Here is an 18,870-nt window from a genome sequence, read left to right on the forward strand (position 1 = left end):
AATCTCTATTTAGTTGTACACCTACATTTTAATGGTTATATCAACCAAAGAGACCGCATCTTTTTTAGAAAATAAGAGACGTACAAATGGAAGCATCAATTTACATCATCAATTTAAATCAAGGCTTTCCATTTCTTGATTTCAGTTGTAATTTATATCAATCCACCCTGTTACAGCAATTTTTAAACAGGGATAAAAATGTAGAAAGTAGTGCAGTTTCTTCCATATTCCCCAGCAGAGGCAGCTTCCCTTCTCCCCAAATCTAGAGAGCCTTAACAGAGGTACAACAAAGCTGTAAAAAACACAGAACACTACACACACACAGGAAATTAGCAGACCAAAAAAAAAACTAAATTCAGTGGCATTTACTATTGCAGCAGGACATACTATTGACCCCAAACCTTAAGATAGTGGAAATAAGTTAAGAGGAAAGACTTATCAGTATAAAGATGGAAAGAAATACACAATGCTGTCAATAACACATCCACACACACAGTAAGACATTCCCTTCCATCTCCAGATATCAAAAAGCATCATGAACCCCGCACTCTAATGCAAAATATTAGACAACGATGGATAGGAATACATGAGTCTTTCCCTTTAACGTGGATAGGGCATGTCCTGCTGCAATCTTACCAGTCACTAAACAGGATGTTTGCTAATTCTCCAAAAAGATACTACTTCTCCCTGAGGAAAAGGACAGAGGAAGAACAGAGTGCTCCAGCGGTTACTGCATCCCCATCCCACCTCCTCAGGGAAGGGTTCATATGAAAACTCCCAGACGCTTACAGATAAAGGCCAAAACCATCCAGCTCCTGTGCTTTGTGTTTCTTGCTAAGCTCCACCCTCAGCTCTCTTAGTGCTTCATTCTTCACCTGTCCTTTCTCCAAGGGGCCTGCAAAAAGAAGCACACAACTGGCTTTCAGTGATTGCCTGCCTTCCAGGATCCTTCATTGGCTTGTGGCTTCACCAGTTTAGAGAGTCAGCTTTTTGAAGACCAGAAAAGTACCATTGCAATCACCTAGTCTAATCTTATGCATAACAGGCCACAGAATTTCACCTAGTAATTCCTGTATCAAGTCCATAACTTCTGGTGAAATCAAAGCATCTTTTAGAAAGCCATACAGTCTTGATTTAAAGACATCCAAGTAATAGAGAATCCACCACATCCTTTAGTAGTTTGTTCCTATGGTTAATCACCTTCACTGTTAAAAATAATGGTACTTATATACTAATCAAGTCAGTTCTCAATGTTTTTGGTAAACTAAACACATTTTAAAATGTTGACACCAGTATTGAACACAGTATTCCAGTACTGATCTGACCAGTACTGTATACAGGAGGTAAAAGTCACCTCCCTATTCCCCTGTTTATACACCCAAGGATCACATTAGCTCTCTTTGCTACAGTATCACAGTTACTTGTTTATTATGACCTCTAATCCTTTTCAGTCACAGGCGTGTAGGCCTGACAGCTTCTAAGGCCAGATCTCCTGTACGGCACAGGCCGTAGAACTTCCCCAAAATAATTCCTAGACCATATCTTTTAGAAAGACATCCAATCCCCCCGCCCTCCCAGTTATTTAAGTGTGACCTACATTCTTTAGAAATGGGACAGCCATTGAGAATCTGTAGCAAATGCCTTTAGGAATATAAGACCAGGGATAGGCCCAGCAGACAGAGCTACACTGCCCAACCACAGTCTCTCAGGCCACAAAGCCATTATGGTTTCCATAAAGAGATTATGTTGGCAGTTCTGTTTCATTAGTTTGAGTTCTCTATTCCAGGTGAGAAAAGAAAATCCTTACCCAGACTATCCACTGTTTCATCATCTTTCTTCTTTTCTCCTGACTGTAAAAAGAGAAGGAAAAAAAACTAGTTTTACAATACGTTATTCCACAGGTTGCAGTATAATTCTGCTAACAGCACCTGAGTCTAGCTCCCAACAGCACCAACAAAAAATTCTGTTAGGTTTAGCAAGGAAACAAGGGATTAACCTGGCTTTCTAGATTGTTGCTGGGAAGAGAATAAATGGAAGGCTATAACCCGCAAGCCTTTGTGGGAAGACAGAAGTGGCAAATTCAGTATTAAAGGATGGCTTTCCTCATTGTCTTACCAGGTATCTGGAGTACATGTACAAGAAGTAGGCCTTCTGGCTCTTGCATCCCCGCAGAAAGTATGCAGCCCTGTCATACTCCTTCAGATCGAAATAAGACTTAGCTAATGTGTAAGCATCCAAATCACGAGCATCCTCCTAAAGAGGAGAGAGTTCATGAAATCAACAGTTTGAGTTCCTTGGAAGTCTTCTCATGGTGAAAAATGGTTAGGAAGGAAAAAAGAAACACACACCCTGGAAACTCAGATTTAATATTCTCTGCCACACCAAATAAAAATTGAATACTTTCAGACATTGTCCCCCGCTCCTCATTTCATTCCAACCACCCAGTCCTTTTATGTAAAGATTTAAATCTTAGTTTGAAACAATGTATGAAAACAGTGAAATTCCAGAAAATAAAATATTAAGTGATCAACCACTAGAATAGATGAGTTAGCTGAATGCCAAGCAGGAATGAATGCAGAGTATAAATTTAGGTGGGGGGAAAGGAGAGATGGGAACGCAAGTAATTTAACTGAGAATTTAAGACTGCAAATTTAAACTTAAAGCCAGAGAATTCTAAAATCTCCTTTATTATACTGCCTCCATACAGCCTCACTGTAAGACTTAGATTTAGCCATGCTTTATAACGCATCAATTATAAACTAAATTGGTGTAGTCAGAAACCAGATTCTCTTTTGCAGAAGCACATCTTTAATCATTGCCCAATTATTGCCTCACTCTCCCTACAAAATGGTGGAGGCCTGTACGCAATTTGTTTCTTGCAGAATGCTCTTGAGCTACTAAAAATGCTGGTTAACATTAGTCTACAAGTTTCACATTAGGATTTTTTTCTTCTAGGATTATACTGATTTGGGCTTTAAAAAAGACTGGGATAAGTTGTGAATAATATTAATAACCATGATTTCCAAGTTCAGTCTGCATAATGGGATTTACTATGTCATTTTATAAATCAGTGGTATGTCCTCACTTGGAAAACTGCTCACTTCTGATCACTCCATATATTAAAAAAAAGATACAAAAGAAACAGAAGGGGTCTAGAGACAAGCCAGGAAAGTTATCAGAGACCAGAAGACTTCCATGTCAGAAATTAAGATTAAAACAGTTCAGAGAAGAGATATGACAGGGATATGTAGGATTAGGAAGAAACTTCCCCTGTAGTCAGGTATTCCACAGCTGTCTGTTACAGAGATTATAGCTTCCTTTGAAGCATCTGGTATTGATCCCTGTAGAAAACAGGATACTGTAGTAGATGCATCCCTGATCGGTTACAGCAATTACTACATTCTTGTTTTTATGATTTTAACTTTGCTGCCTTAATACTGTGTTAACAGGTTTTTTTTGCATTTGGACGATCTTCAAAACTGGGTCATAGATATGAGATTAAATTGAATAGTGCAAAGTCCTGCACTTAGGGACTAACAAGAATTTTTGCTGTAAACTGGGGACTTATCAGTTGGAAGCGACAGAGGAGCAGAGAGACTCGGGTGTATTGGTGGATCACAGGATAACTGAGTCAACGTGATACGGCCGTGAAAAAGGCTAATGCAATCTTAGAATGCATTAGGTAAAGGTATTTCCAGTAGAGACAGGGAAGTGGGGGATAAATACTAGGGAGGGAGACAAATTACATTAAGCATCAATGTTGACATAAGAACAAATGGATATAAACTGTCTATCAACAAGTTTAGGCTTGAAATTAGATGAAGTTAACCATCAGAGGAGTGAAGTTCTGAAACAGCCTTCCAAGCAGAGCAGTGGGGCAAAAAACCCCCAAAAACCTGGCTTCAAGACTGAGCTTGATAAGTTTGTGGAGGGGATGGTATAGTGAGACTACCTACAATGGCATATAACCGATCTGCGACTAATAGCAGCAAATATCTTCAACAGACAGTAATGGGACACTAGATGGAGAGGGCTCTGTTACTACTAGAGAATTCTTTCCCAGCTGTTGGGTCTTGCCAAAATTCTCAGGGGCCAATCGACTGCCATATTTAGGGATGGGAAGGAATTTTCCCCCAGGCCAGATTGGCAGAGACCCTGGGGGGTTTTCACCTTCCTCTGCAGCATGGATCATGGGTCACTCAGAGGTTTGACCTAGAGTACATGGTGGATTCTCTGTAACTTGAAGTGTTTAACTCAACCAGAGGTTATTGGTCTATTACAAAAGTGGGTGGACGAGGCTCTATGGCCTGCAACATGCAGTAGGTCAGACTAGATCGGGGGTCCCCAACGCGGTGCCCGCGTCCTGGCCGGCAGTTGAGCACCCGCCGAAATGCCGCCGACAAGCGGCATCATCGCCAAATTTCTGCGGCATTTCTGCGGCGACGCCTTTCAATGACACCGCTTGCCGCCGACAAGCGACATCATCGAGAGGCGTCGCCGTCGAAATGCCGCAGAAATTCGGCGGCATTTCGGTGGGTGCTCGACCGCCACCACAGTCCTTTGTCTGGCGCCCGCCAGACAAAAATGTTGGGGACCACTGGACTAGATGATGGTCCCATCTGGCCTTGAAGTCTATGAATCTACTGTTAGATGTATGGCTTAATATACTGTTACAAAAGAAAGACATAACATTCTGGGAATTCATGCTATGGTTCCCAGAACAACTTTCAGCCACTGTGCATATGCATACTAAAGCAGTGGTCCTCAATCTTTATTGCACCATGATTCCCTTCTGATAAAAATTACTACATGATCCCGGAGGGGGGGGGGGGGGAAGGAAGGGGGCAAAGCCTGAGACCCACCACCCCGGGTGGGCAAGCCAGCCAAAGCCGAAGCCCAAGGGCTTCAGCCGTGGGCAGGGGGCCTGTGACCTGAGCCCAGCCCCCAGAACTGATCTTGGGCTTCAGATTTGGCCATGGGTGGTGGGATTTGGGCTTCAGTCCTGGGCCCCAGCAAGTCTAACACCAGCCCTGGCAACCCCATTAAAACGGGGTCACGACCCACTTTGGGGTCCTAACCCACAGTTTGAGAACCACTGTACTAAAGCATAATTTCAATGTATACTGTTGCCTTAAGAGTAAGTACACATAAATGGAGGCCGAGTTATGGTTGTTATGGGACTCAAATTTGGAATTTCTGATTTTTGTGGAATGCACTGCTATAATGTTGTTTTAATACACATTTTTGCACTTTCCTTGTTTAAAAATAACTAAGAAAAAAGCACTAACAATTGTATATTAGTATAAATCTCCCATATGTATCTGGATACTGTCCTTAGTTGATATCCTTGATGATCTAAAGTCACACTAACAGTGCTAGTTCCAACCATTTATATTTTATTTTACAGCCCTGGCAAAGTATATTCCTCAGTAAGGACTATGAAAAGGCTCAGGTTGAACTTGATGTTGACGAGTTTTTGGGTAGCCAAACACAAATAAAAACACTGAAATGTTCTCGAAGTGAAAGACTCCATCATCTCTCATATATATTTACAGATGAGCAAAGAAGAGCTGAAGAGAACGCTAACAACTTTCCATTAGAAATTCACCTTTGGGCAGAGAACAATCTTCCCCAAATTTGAGCTCAAAGAGTAATTGTTTGGGAAGGTTTAACACCCATCGGAGAAAGGGGTCTCAATGCAAAGCCCGCTACACTACAGGGAGCGGCCCTCAGTTAGTTATAATATGATTCTATTCCACAGCACAGATAAGACTGCAATCGTATTCCCTAGACCAGCGTTTCCCAACTTTTTTGGCCACGGAACACTTTTTAGCCTATTACGGAACACTTATAATATTATTTTGTATTAGCTTGGGTTTCAGGTAAAAAATTGTGTTATTTATGCTCAAATATTTTATTTTATAACAAAGCAAAAATACAAATTTAAAATAACTTGAACTAACAATTTCTAACTGGAAAGCACATATAAAAGAGTACAAAAATCAAGTGCAAGAGTCTTTCACGGAACACCTATTTACATTGTGCGGGACACCAGTGTTCCATAGAACACAGTTTGGGAAACGCTGCCCCAGACCAACACTTTTAAACTTGTGTCTGGAGTTTTATTGTGGTTCAGAACATAGTTGAGGTACTATCTATGCTACAAACTTGGATGGCATTGCAACCAGGTCAAGGAACAACAGTGTGATAAGATGGTCCCCTGCTTTGGTCGTAATACAGCAAGGGCAACACCACAGCAGTCCTAATGCACCAGTAAGAAAAATGGAGCTGCCTCTGTCAAATGGAGCATAGCAGGATGCACTGCTAGGCCTTGAGGTCTCCTCACACAGGACCATTCACATATTAAAAGGCAAATCATTTTAGGTGTAAGGCGAGGACACCCAAGAAAGACAGCCCCTTCTGCTCATTGTCGGCTGGTGTCATTGTCTTTGCCATCCATACCTCTGTGAGTACAGGAGCAGCAGGCAGCTCGCTCAGGGGCAGAGGATCCAGGGCAAATGCCAGCTCAGAGGCCCTGAAACCAAGAGACCTCAGACACGTTAGCACCCCACAGACCACACTACACAAACATCCCCAGAAGCAGCTGCAACGCTCAGCAAGGACCCCAGGCACCTGGCATGCCCAAGAACCGGGAGAAGGTATTGGCAGCAGGGCAGACGCACACCAACATCATCTCCATTGCGCCCCGCGGCTCCCCTCCCCACTGCCCGCTGTGCGGCGGGCCCCGCTCCTCCCCACTGCCCGCTGTGCGGCGGGCCCCGCTCCTCCCCACTGCCCGCTGTGCGGCGGGCCCCGCTCCTCCCCACTGCCCGCTCCCCGGCCCCCCGCTCCTCACCATTTCCCGCTGTGCTGCAGGCCCCGCTCGCGGCTCCGCTCCGCCACGCTCAGAAGCTGCTTCTTGATCTCGCGCAAGTCAGAGAAATCGCAGCTTCCCAAACCGGGCACAACCGCCGTAGCCGCCATTTTGCCCATACCCTCTCCGACCAATCACAGCCCGACATCCACAACGCACTTAGCGGCACTAACAACTATTATTCCTATTGGGCAGCAGCCCGCGCATCTCATCCAATCAAAGCAAGAGACACAGATTCATGACTGCTGATTGGCTGAGAAATTGAACGCTTTGTGCGAGAAAGCTGAAGGAGGTAAATTGCCGCCCTTGGGCGCCTCCCTCCCTCGCTGGGAAGTCGGGGCTATCGCTAGGCTAGGGCTTGTCTGACGAGTCATTGCCCCGCCCATCTACCCTACAGCGTGACCCTGCACCTCAGAGCCCCCACCCCACTGGGTGACCCTGCACCTTTCATTGCTCCCCCACAAGGTGACCCTGGAACCATCTGCATCCCTCAGTGTCCCTTTCACAGGGTGACCCTGCACCCATCACTTCCCTCCCCCACAGGATGATTGTGAAACCCCTCACAAGGTGACTCCTGTATCCCCACAAAGCCTATGGAACAGCCCACCCAGGGAGCTGTTTGGGGGCTTGAGGAACCCAGCCCAGGGCCCTTCTCCAAGCATTTTTCTCCTGCTGTCTCTGACTGCTCCATCTGTCCTGTGTGTTCATATCTGTCTCTTTGCCATCCTCCCTTCCCTGATTACCTCAATTTCTCATCTGTCCCCTCATGCTACCTGCCAAGTCATTCACCTCTAAGTCTGCCTGCCCCACTCAGTCATTCCGTGCACTCCTTTGCTGCCCTGTGCCCCTCAGTCATTGAGTTCCCCTGGTGCTTTGCTGTTGATGGTTGCTTGTGTCATCTCACGCTACGGTCATCATCGCACCACCAGGCTTAGCACCGAGATGATCTTTTCGGGGTAAGCTTTAGTCCTTGTTTTTGGAGTTTAACTTGTCTCTGTGTTGTAATGGTAGGGTACAGATGTGCAAAAGAACAAGAAAATACTTAAAACCGATAAATATTTTTTTACACAACACATAAGTGCTGGGACTCACTCCCACAAGATATCATTGGGGCAAGGATCTTAGTCCTCAAAACAACATTTTATGGATAATGAGACCATCTACAGTTACATTAGACTAGTGAATGTAAGAGATGTAAATCCTCATTTTTCAGGGCATAAACAATCATTAACTGGCCGCAGTCAGGAAGAAACTTCCCCTCTGGGCATGTTATTCCAAAAATGTCTGCTGCAGGGTTTCTTGCACTTTTATCTTCTCTATCTCCCCTTCCCCCATCACCTCTTTCTCCCCCTTTCTCTCACCCTACCTGCCAAATCACTTCTCTCTCCTTCTGCCAGGCCTGCTTGGTCACTCTATGCACCCCTTTTGCCATCCTGCTCCCCTCAGTCACTGATTTCCTCTGGAGACAGGATACTAGACTGAATGGACCACTGTTTTGCTTTAGTATGGTAATTCCTGCATTCCTTGTTTGCTCAGCCTGCGGGTATCCTTGGAAACTAGTAGTAGTTATGGAAGCTCTGATAGCAGTCAGGACCAACACCTGTCCTTGTCTACTCAGGAATATTGCACCCTTTCAGTTTATATCAGTTTTTAAAGCAGTTTAGTTAAACTGTAGAAACCACCTGCATGAACACTTTTATTTTGGTTTAAGGGTGACTTATTTCAATTTATTTTAAATCTATTCCAAAACAAATTAAGTTAAACCAAAATAAGGCATGCTTAAACTGAGATAAGTGTCCACATGGTGATTTGCACCAATGTAACTATAATAATTTGAAATTGCTCCTTAAATTTAACAGATGCAACTTTCTTGTGTAGGCATCTTGTGTATAATCTTACTCTCCCCATATTATTCAACATATATATAAAGCCATTAGGAGAGCTGGTGAGACATGGGCTGAAGCGCCAGCATTATGAGTATGCAAACAATGCCCAACTCTACATTTCCTATACACAAAATACAAATAGCATTCTATCCCTGTGTTCTCAATGCCTAGTTAATATTAACAATTGGCTAAAGATGAATCTGGGCACAACAATGGTGATGTTGCTAAGGAGAGAGCAACTGCTTTGAAGAACATTCCTCTATAGCATTTCCCGCTATCAAAGGCAGAGTAAGTAGGTTCACAGACTAGGGAAATTTTTGGATCCCTCAGTACTTCTGGATGCCTAAATAACCATGATGACAAAAAAGCATCCGCTTCCATTGTGACTGGCCTGCTTATTGTACCTAAACCTGTTGGACACAAACCTATCTTCAACAAATGAGCTTTTGCCACCTTCAGGCTTCAGTTTGTTATAGTAATAATACAGCCACAGTCTGAAAAAGCTCCAAGTAATAGAACCTACAGTAGTTTCTCTGTTTAGCAATATGCATTGCTGTGAATGCAGCACCCTGGTGCTCCATTCTCTGGACTGGCTCTATAATGAATACAGAGTCAGCATTCCCAGAAGTTTCCACGTTTGGTCTTAGCCTAGACACAATCCATAGACTTCATTGATGTTACACTAGAGCAGGGGTCTCAAAGATACGGCCCGCAGAGTTATTTCCTGCGGCCTGCCATAGGCACCAACTCCACCGGCAGCCAAGCTCCCCTCAACCCCCGCCCCCCTCCGAGGGTGCCACATCCTCGCTCCTCCACCTACCTCCCAGTGCTTCCTGCGGCCAAGCAGCTGTTTGGCAGCGCTTAGGACTTTCCAGGAAGGAGGGGGGAGGAGCGGGTATGTGGCATGCTCAGGGGAGGAGGTGGAGAAGAGGCCAGGCCGGGGTGGGGATTTGTGGAAGGGGTTGGAATAGGGACAGGGAGGAGGTGGAGTTGGGACGGGGACTTTGGGGAAGGGGTTGGAAGAGGTGGGGCAGGGGCGGAGGCCTCATGGACTAGATGATTAGTCTGAGGTATGAAGTTCAGAATGTCTGATTCTTTGTTGTGAGTAGTTGGGAAGAATGTTTGTTAAAAGTGGCAATGTATTTTGTATGAATAGTTACTTTAAAAAGTTCCTGCCATTACAGCTATGTTGATAAACCGTTAGTGTAGATTATCATCAGTGTTACTGACCACATAAGAAATAGTTTCAGGTGTTTATATTTTATTAAAATCCCTCTTCGCATTACAGTTTTTAAAAAGTAAATACATTGACTTTTAATAGCATACTATATTACTCTTCATTTTTTTACTATACTTTTGTATCGTTGTATGAAAAGGTTTCAGTGATGCGGCCCTCGGGCCAATGTACTCTGTCAGTCTTCATGTGGCCCTCATGGTGATTTGAGTTTGAGATCCCTGCACTAGAGGTTAATTTGGCCTAGCACGTTTTTTACGTTGGTTATACCATTACAGAAATCTGAGCTGTGTAAAGCAGATGTTTCCAAACCATTCTACACAAGTCTTCCACTGCACCAACATCTTGTTAGCACTTTCTCTCAGAAAGGTAGTCGGTATGTTAATGTGCACAGGCTGGCCTAGCTGCATAGAACAGCAGCTTTGCTTATTCTCTAAAGAGAGGTGATAAAACAGTATTATGGAAATACTTTTTCCTGTTTGGCTGCAGTGTCGCATCCTAATGTGGTTGCTGACATCTCTTTTCATGACCATGAAGGCTCCATGTTATCTGTATCAGGGGAAGCATCGGTTCCTCAACTCTGCTCACGTGTCCTTTCGATCATAACAAAAGTGACTTCAGTCAGAGGTCACAGAACATGAATTGGTGATAAAAGGAGAATAATTGATTAGCATGATGTCACCACACTTTATTCATAATTATCATAATGGGGGAATTTTTCAGTGATCCTTTGTAAAGCTGCTATTGCTGAATGTCATCTGTTTCTTATTGCTGTGAATCCAAATTAACTTCTATGACCGCCACCACCAGTTATTCAAGTGTATGTTGATGAGACCTGTACAGAGATATCACAGTTGTAAGTGTACAGTGATTCAGGCCCATGTCATCTGTAGCTAACTGCTGAAATGAGGGTTGTCTTGTCTTTTACAGATTGACAGAAATGGATAGTTAATTTGTCTTTAAAATGGAAAATTGTGAGGTATTTTTAGTCTCTCACTCTTTCAAATAGACCAAACAAATCAGTCTGGTGGATGATGGGGTCTATTTTAATACTACATTTTTGTTTCTATTTCAGATTAGTTCCCATGTCTGATTGCTGTTAAAGATTTAACAGAACTTGCAACATAAATATGTGTATTGCTTTCCAGACTCTTTCAGCCTATACATTGGAAATGTAAATGGAATCTTAAGTGCTCGTGGAGTGGCACATATAACTCTCGTACAGCGAGAACCAAAGAATCTGGCTCAGTCCCCCCACAGAGTTTTTTTATTAATATATTTATTTGGGAATGTGAAGTTTAAGAAGTTGGTGTTATATTTTGTTCTGTAGGTAATTAATGTTGTTGTCATTCTGCTTTCTGCTCTCTCTTCACAGTGCATTCCAAAGTCATGGACATGTGCTAGGGCAGCTCCCATGCTCAGAAGTTTGATAATTTAATTGTTCTAGAATAGATGGTCTACAGATGGCTGATTTGAAGGCACATGAATTTTCACTAGTATGGCATGTATAGATGAATTTAATAGAAAAACTTTTTTTCAGTTGACAACCAGATAGATCAATTATGTCAGCAATTCTCCTCAGTCAGAGTCCGTTGCCAACATCATTAGGTTTGGTTCCAGTTATTGAGCAGAAGGTGGTGCTCTGGTCTTTTATTTGGAGCTGCAGTAAGAGGTGAAAGGGTACTGATTGCTAAGAGTTCAGTAATTCAGTTTCTCAAGACTGGCTTCATAATGAGAAATCGTAATTCATTCTGTCACTCCATTGTGTAATAGATGCATCTTTTAAGTGACACCCAGGGCTGGCTTTTAAAGCAGGAGGCTAATTAAATACTCTGCATGAAGATGATAACATCTCAGAGAGCTGCAGATTAACTTAGCTGACACTAACTGAGGGACTGTTGGAAAAGCAGAAGTTTCGTTCATCACATCATTGCACAATTGCATGATTTAGACTAATAATCTCTAGTCTCCCTTAGAAAATCTGGTAACAAAAATCTACTGGAGATCAATGGAAAAGTGAAGGCTAATGTGTCCGTTAGAGAAATATATTGCTAAGGACACAATAATTGTCATGTTACAAGGGTTCATTTTTAAGGCTAAAGTCTTCAAACACACAGTGTTAGCTAAAAGAAATGTAACTGAGCTTTATAAGTGGCATTTTGCAGACATGGGGAGCATCATACAGTTATAAACCTGATTCCTAGCCTTCTTCCTAGCCTTCCTAGGGAAAATTGTGTTCTTTTACTGCAGCTAATAATTCACATTTATCTACATTAGGATTGTTTTGTTAGTTAGGTGGCTTACATTGTAAAGTGTTTTCTAACCTGTACAGAAAAACTACAGTGAATGCAAATTCTTGCTTCATTATACCAGATTTCTCAGTGTGAAATTACACATAATTTTTTGCCTGATAGTGTTTGCATTCCCTGTTTGGTATAGTCATGTGACTGTTATCGGTACTTGTAATACAGTGTCTGCCAGGATACGATTCAGATTAGATCTTGGAAACCACATGACCCTAAAATGTAAGGGAAATCATTTGTATTTGATTTACACCCTAACTGAGGAGCAAACCCTCATAGATCAAGGATGGCAGCTAAAATCTACTGTCTCTTGTGAGCCAGAGCTGAAACAGGTCATTTGGGAATCTGTGTCAGCACTTTGAAAATTGCTATTTTATGGAGGGTTGTTTGTTTTTAAAGGGGTGAGATTTTTCAGGTTTTTTAATCCATGGGGACAGGTCTTCCCTTTCCCACTGCCACCACTCTAATCTGCCCCCATGTGGTGGGGCTGCTTTTTTTCCCCAATAGGAGGCTGTGGGATATGTAGCTATATATACATAGTACATTTGTACTAGCCCTTCCCCGAGTTGGGAGATGTTAGAGTTGGGAGAGGTTCTGGTTTTACCAGGGTAGTCCTGATTTTTTCGTATGATGTCCTGGAATCTTCCTTTGGGATGTATGAAATATCCTGGTTTGTAATTTCATCAAACTACAAAATGTTTTAACCAATATAAAATATTGTGTTCACTCCCATATCACCCTCATGACAGAGTGCTTTTTGCACCACCCATTGTTCAAGGCTGGAGCATGTCATAGCTTGTCAGGCTTAAGCACAGTGGGGCTCCGCCATTCATTGTGTGATTCCTACTTTCGACGTCTCCGACTCAAGGAATATTTCCAACACACCACTGAACAGCATATTAACCCACAGAAACCTTCCTACCAACACTTCAAAAAGAAGGATTCTGTGTGGATTCCTCCTGAAGGATGAAACAGACTGGACTTCTACATAGAGTGCTTCCGCCGACGTGCACAGGCTAAAATTGTGGAAAAGCAGCATCACTTGCCCCATAACCTCAACCGTGCAGAACGCAACACCATCCACAGCCTCAGGAACAATTCTGACATCATAATAAAAAAGGCTGACAAAGGAGGTGCTGTTGTCATCATGAATAAGTCGGAATATGAAAGAGAGGCTGCCAGGCAGCTCTCTAACACCACATTCTATAGGCCATTACCCTCTGATCCCACTGAAGGTTACCAAAAGAAACTACACCATCTGCTCAAGAAACTCCCTGAAAAAGCACAGGAACAAATCTGCACAGACACACCCTAGAATTCCAACCAGAGGTATTCTATCTGCTACCCAAGATCCATAAACCTGGAAATCCTGGACGCCCCATCATCTCAGGCATTGGCATCCTGACAGCAGGATTGTCTGGCTATGTAGACTCTCTCTTCATGCCCTATGTTACCAGCACTCCCAGCTATCTTTGAGACACCACTGACTTCCTGAGGAAATTACAATCCATTGGTGATCTTCCAGAAAACACCATCCTGGCCATTATGGATGTAGAAGCTCTCTACACCAAAATTCCACACAGAGATGGACTACAAGCTGTCAGGAACAGTACCTCCGATAATGTCACGGCAAACCTGGTGGCTGAACTTTGTGACTTTGTCCTCACCCACAACTATTTCACATTTGGGGATAATGTATACCTTCAAGTCAGCGGGACTGCTATGGGTACCCGCATGGCCCCTCGGTATGCCAACATTTTTATGGCTGACTTAGAGCTTCCTCAGCTCTCATCCCCTAACACCCTTACTCTATTTGTGCTACATTGATGACATCATCATCTGGACCTATGGAAAAGAAGCCCTTGAGGAATTGCACCAGGATTTCAATGTTTTCCATCCCACCATCAACCTCAGCCTGGACCAGTCCACACAAGAGATCCACTTCCTGGACACTACAGTGCAAATAAGCGATGGTCACATAAACACCACCCTATACCGGAAACCTACTGACCACTATACTTACCTACATGTCTCCAGCTTTCATCCAGACCACATCACACGATCCATTGCCTACAGCCAAGCTCTAACATACAACTGCATTTGCTCCAATCCCTCAGAGACAAACACCTACAGGATCTCTTTCAAGCGTTCTTAAAACTACAATACCCACCTGCTGAAGTGAAGAAACAGATTGACAGAACCAGAAGAGTAACCAGAAGTCACCTACTACAGGACAGGCCCAACAAAGAAAGTAACAGAACGCCACTAGCCATCACCTTCAGTCCCCAACTAAAACCTCTCCAGCGCATCATCAAAGATCTGCAACCTATCCTGAAGGACGATCCCTCACACTCACAGACCTTGGGAGACAGGCCAGTCCTTGCTTACAGACAGCCCCCCAACCTGAAACAAATACTCACCAGCAACCACACAACAAAAACACTAACCCAGGAACCTAGCCTTGCAACAAAGCCTGTTGCCAACTCTGTCCACATATCTATTCAAGGGACGCCATCATAGGACCTAATCACATCAGCCACGCCATCAGGGGCTTGTTCATCTGCACATCTACCAATGTGATATATGGCATCATGTGCCAGCAATGCTCCTCTGCCATGTACATTGGCCAAACTGGACAGTCTCTACGCAAAATAATAAATGGACACAAATAAGACGTCAAGAATTATAACAAACACCAGTAGGAGAACATTTCAACCTCCCTGGTCAATCAATCAATTACAGACCTAAAGGTGGCAATTCTTCAACAACAAAAAACTTCAAAAACAGACTCCAAAGAGAAACTGCAGAACTGGAATTAATTTGCAAACTGGACACCATCAAATTAGGCCTGATTAAAGACTGGGAGTAGATGGGTCATTACACAAACTAAAAAACTATTTCCCCATGCTAATTTTTCCCCCTACTGTTACTCACACCTTCTTGTCAAGGGTTTGAAATGGATCATCCTGATTACCACTACAGAAGTGATCTTCCCTCCTGCTGATAATAGCCCATTTTAATTGATTTGTCTTATTAGAGTTGGTAAGGCAACTCCCATCTTTTCATGTTCTCTGTGTATATATATAATTCCTACTGTATTTTCCACTCCATGCATCTGATGAAATGGGTTTTAGCCCTCGATAGCTTATGCTCAAATAAATTTGTTAGTCTCTAAGGTGCCAAAAGTACTCCTTGTTCTCTTCTACCCTGTGGTCCAACGTGGCATGCAGCTGTTTTCACACTGTCTCCCACATGTTTCAGCAGTGGCTTAAAATTCTTTCACACCTTTTATCCCGGCTCAGTCTCTATGTAGTGAAACATCAAATGCGTCTGTCGTGGCACTGCTTAAAACACCACAGAAAAGGACTGTGCAAGCTTTCAGATCAGATGTTCTTGTTCTTTCCACAGGGCCTCTCCCACTGGCACTTGGTTAGAGGTTGGGGGATGTGGTGGCCTGTGGCCCAAGTTCCTGGGAAAAACAGTTTTACCAGGAGCCCTTCTCAATCCTTCTGTGCCTTTAGCAAATTGACATAGAATCATAGAAATGTAGAACTGGAAGGGACCTTGTGAGGTCATCTAGTCCAATCCCCTGCACTGAGGCAGGACTAAATATTATCTAGACAAGCGGTTCTCAAACTGTGGGTCAGGATCCCAAAGTGGGTCACAACCCTGTTCTAATGGTGTCGCCAGGGCTGGCATTAGGCTTGCTGGGCCCAGTGCTGAAGCCTGAGCCCCACCGCTCAGGGCCAAAGCCGAAGCATAAGGGCCTCAGCCCTGGGTGGTAGGGCTCAGGTTACAGGCCCCCAGCTTGGGGCTGAAGCACTTGGACTTCTGTGTCTGGAGTGGTGGGGCTCAGACTTTGGGCCCCCCCGAATGGGGTGGTGGGGCTCGAATGGGCTCAGGCTTCAGTTCCTCCTCCTGGGGTCATGACATTTGAGAACCCCTGATCTAGACCATCTGTGACAGGGTGCACCTACCCCGCACCAGCCCGAAAAGGGTTAACTGTGCTTTGCAAGTTGAGGAAGCCCCATCACTCCGACTCTGCTGCACATGCTCAGCCAGCAGGCAGAGTATAAAAGGAAGCACCCAACTCAGTCTGGGCAGCCTGCTGAAAGGGGAGGACGCAGACTGCATGCTCTCTCCAGGAAGCTGCTACAGGCTCTGACTACAGGGCCACGGCATGCAGAGTTCCAGATGGAGTCCAGGCTGCCTGACGAGCCCAGAGAGGGGACTGTGCCGGCATGAGCTATGCCACTTGAGGACTCCAGAGACCCGGGGGAACCATGGAGCCTCGCCGAGGGAGAAAGGGTAGCAAGCAGCCCAGAGGACTTAAACTTTTCTCTGGTGAGCGAACCAGTCAGCATGTTCCAGGAGGATTCCTGCTGACTTGCTGGTGAGCACCCCCACCACTGCCAAGGACCTGGGTGAGCACCCGCACCACTGCCAAGGACCTGGGCTGGGATTCGGAGCAGCAGGGAAGGCCTGAGTCCCCCTACCCTGCATGCCACACATCTCTGAGTGATGCCCCACTTCCACAATCAGCCACACAATCTTTACCGACTCCAGCCATTAGGCCACACTACCCTGAGTAGAGAGTCTGCTTTATGGACTCTGGCCACGTTTTATAGTCAGAGTAATGAACACAGGACCTAACTGGCTGCTATACAGTTTCTCTTCTTATCACCATACGTGACCTGGCACATGGGATGGAGTGTACCTTCCCCACGACACCATCCCTGACATGTCTTTGACTAACCTGTTCTTAAAAACCTGATGAATGATGAAGATTCCACAACCTTCTAGGTAATTTTTCCAATATTTAACTACCCTTACAGTTAGGAAATTTTCCCTAATGTCTAACCCACATCTTCCTTGCTGTAATTTAAGCCTATTACTACTTGTCCTGTCCTCAGTGGTTAAGGAGAACAAGTTATCACACTCCTCTTTATAAGAACCATTTATGTACTTGAAGAATGTTATGATGTCCCCCGTCACACTTCTCTTCTCCAGACTAAATAAACCCAGGTTTTTTTCCCAATCTTTCCCCTTAGGTCATGTTTTCTAGACTTTTAATAATTTTTGTTGCTTTCCTCTGGACTTTATCCAATTTGTCCATATCTTTCCTAAAGTGTGGTGGCCAGAACTGGACACAGTACTCCAATTGAGGCCTTGTCAGTGCTGAGTAGAATGGAAAAATTATTTTGTGTCTTACTTACAGCACTTCTGCTAATACATCCTAGAATGATGTTCATGTTTTTTGCAATAATATTACATTGTTGACTCATCTCTGATTTCTTCACATAAAGACTGGATACCTTTCTGAAAGATATGCTTTAGCCAAATATACATAATGCTTAGTCAAGCAAGCACAAGTTATTAGTCTCAGTACAGGGGTATTTGGGTGAAATTTAATCGATTGTGATATACAGGAGGTTAGACTAGATCAGGGGTCTCAAACTCAAATGACCACAAGGGCCACATGAGGTCTAGTGCATTGGCCCGAGGGCTTCATCACTGACACCACCACCCTCCCTGCCCCCAGCCCCGCCCCCACTCCACCCCTTCAATGAGGCCTTGCCCCTGCCCCACCTCTTTCCTGCCCCTTTCCACCCCCTTGCCCAAAGTCCCCACCACAACGCTGCCCCTTCTCTGTCACCAGGGGGTGCAGGAGGTGTGCAGGGTGTGGCAGGGGCTCAGGGCAGGGAGTTGGGTGCAGGAGGGGTGCAGGATGCGGCAGGGGCTCAGGGCAAGGAGTTGGGTGCAGGAGGGATGTGGGGTGCGGCAGGAAGCTCAGGGCAGGGAGTTGGTGTGTGGGGTGCAAGAGGGGTGAGGGGTGCGATAGGGGGTCGGGGTGCAGGGTGCAGCATGTGCCTCAAGACGGAGTGCAGGAGGAGTGCAGGGTGGACAGGGGCTCAGGGCAGGGAGTTGGGGTGCAGGATGTGGCAGGGGGCTCAGGGCAGGGAGCTGGGTGCAGAAGGAGTGTGGGATGCGAGAGGGGGCTCAGGGCAGGGAGTTGGGTGCAGGAGGGGTGTGGGGTGCATCAGGGGGCTCAGGGAAGGGAGTTGAGGTGCAGGGTGGGAGCTCCGGCCCGGCGCCGCTTACCTAGAGTGGCTCCGGGGTGGCAGCGGCGCGCATCGGGACCAGAACAGGCTCCTGGCCCCACGTCGCGCTGCGCCACTCCACTCCAGGAAGCAGCCAGAACCACGGCCCCTGGGGGAGCGGGGATGGGCACAGGGCTCCACTGCTGCTCCTCCAGGTACCTCCCACAAAGCTCCCATTGGCCGCGGTTCTCTGTTCCCGGCCAATGGGAGCTGTGGGGGGCAGTACCTTGAAGCGAGGCAACACAGGAGCCCTCTGCCCCTTCCCCCTCCCCTCCAGCCTGAAGGGATGTGCTGCCAGCCGCTTAAGGGAGCGGCGCGGGGCTTGCGGTGCCACGGGGGGGGCAATCCGGCCCATGGGCTGTAGTTTGCCCACCCCTGGCCTGGAGGTAGGCAGAGGGGCGGGAGGGCGTGGGGAGTTTGGCAGGCTGCACAGAAGAGCCCCGCAGGCCGCATGGATTAGATGATCTAGTGA

At 45.3% G+C, this 18,870-nt stretch overlaps 1 protein-coding gene across 2 annotated transcripts in view; it reads right to left on the reverse strand.

The window, feature by feature from the left end:
• CDC23 (cell division cycle 23) overlaps positions 1-18,419 on the reverse strand; it is a 37,384-nt gene extending 18,965 nt beyond the window's left edge. The window contains exons 1-5 of one of the 2 annotated variants that reach the window (XM_045026350.1): positions 6,857-7,036; positions 6,463-6,535; positions 2,116-2,253; positions 1,808-1,850; positions 790-895 (exon numbers count right to left, since the gene is read on the reverse strand). In XM_045026350.1, the coding sequence (XP_044882285.1) occupies positions 790-895; positions 1,808-1,850; positions 2,116-2,253; positions 6,463-6,535; positions 6,857-6,993 (497 nt within the window). In that variant the 5' untranslated portion in view covers positions 6,994-7,036. Of the gene's footprint in view, positions 1-789; positions 896-1,807; positions 1,851-2,115; positions 2,254-6,462; positions 6,536-6,856; positions 7,037-18,399 lie in introns of those variants that run through there. The other variant, XM_045026351.1, reaches the window with a different exon arrangement.
• Positions 18,420-18,870: the final 451 nt, after the last annotated feature.

This window comes from Mauremys mutica, chromosome 8, assembly GCF_020497125.1.
Source record: "Mauremys mutica isolate MM-2020 ecotype Southern chromosome 8, ASM2049712v1, whole genome shotgun sequence".
NCBI lineage: Eukaryota > Metazoa > Chordata > Testudines > Geoemydidae > Mauremys > Mauremys mutica.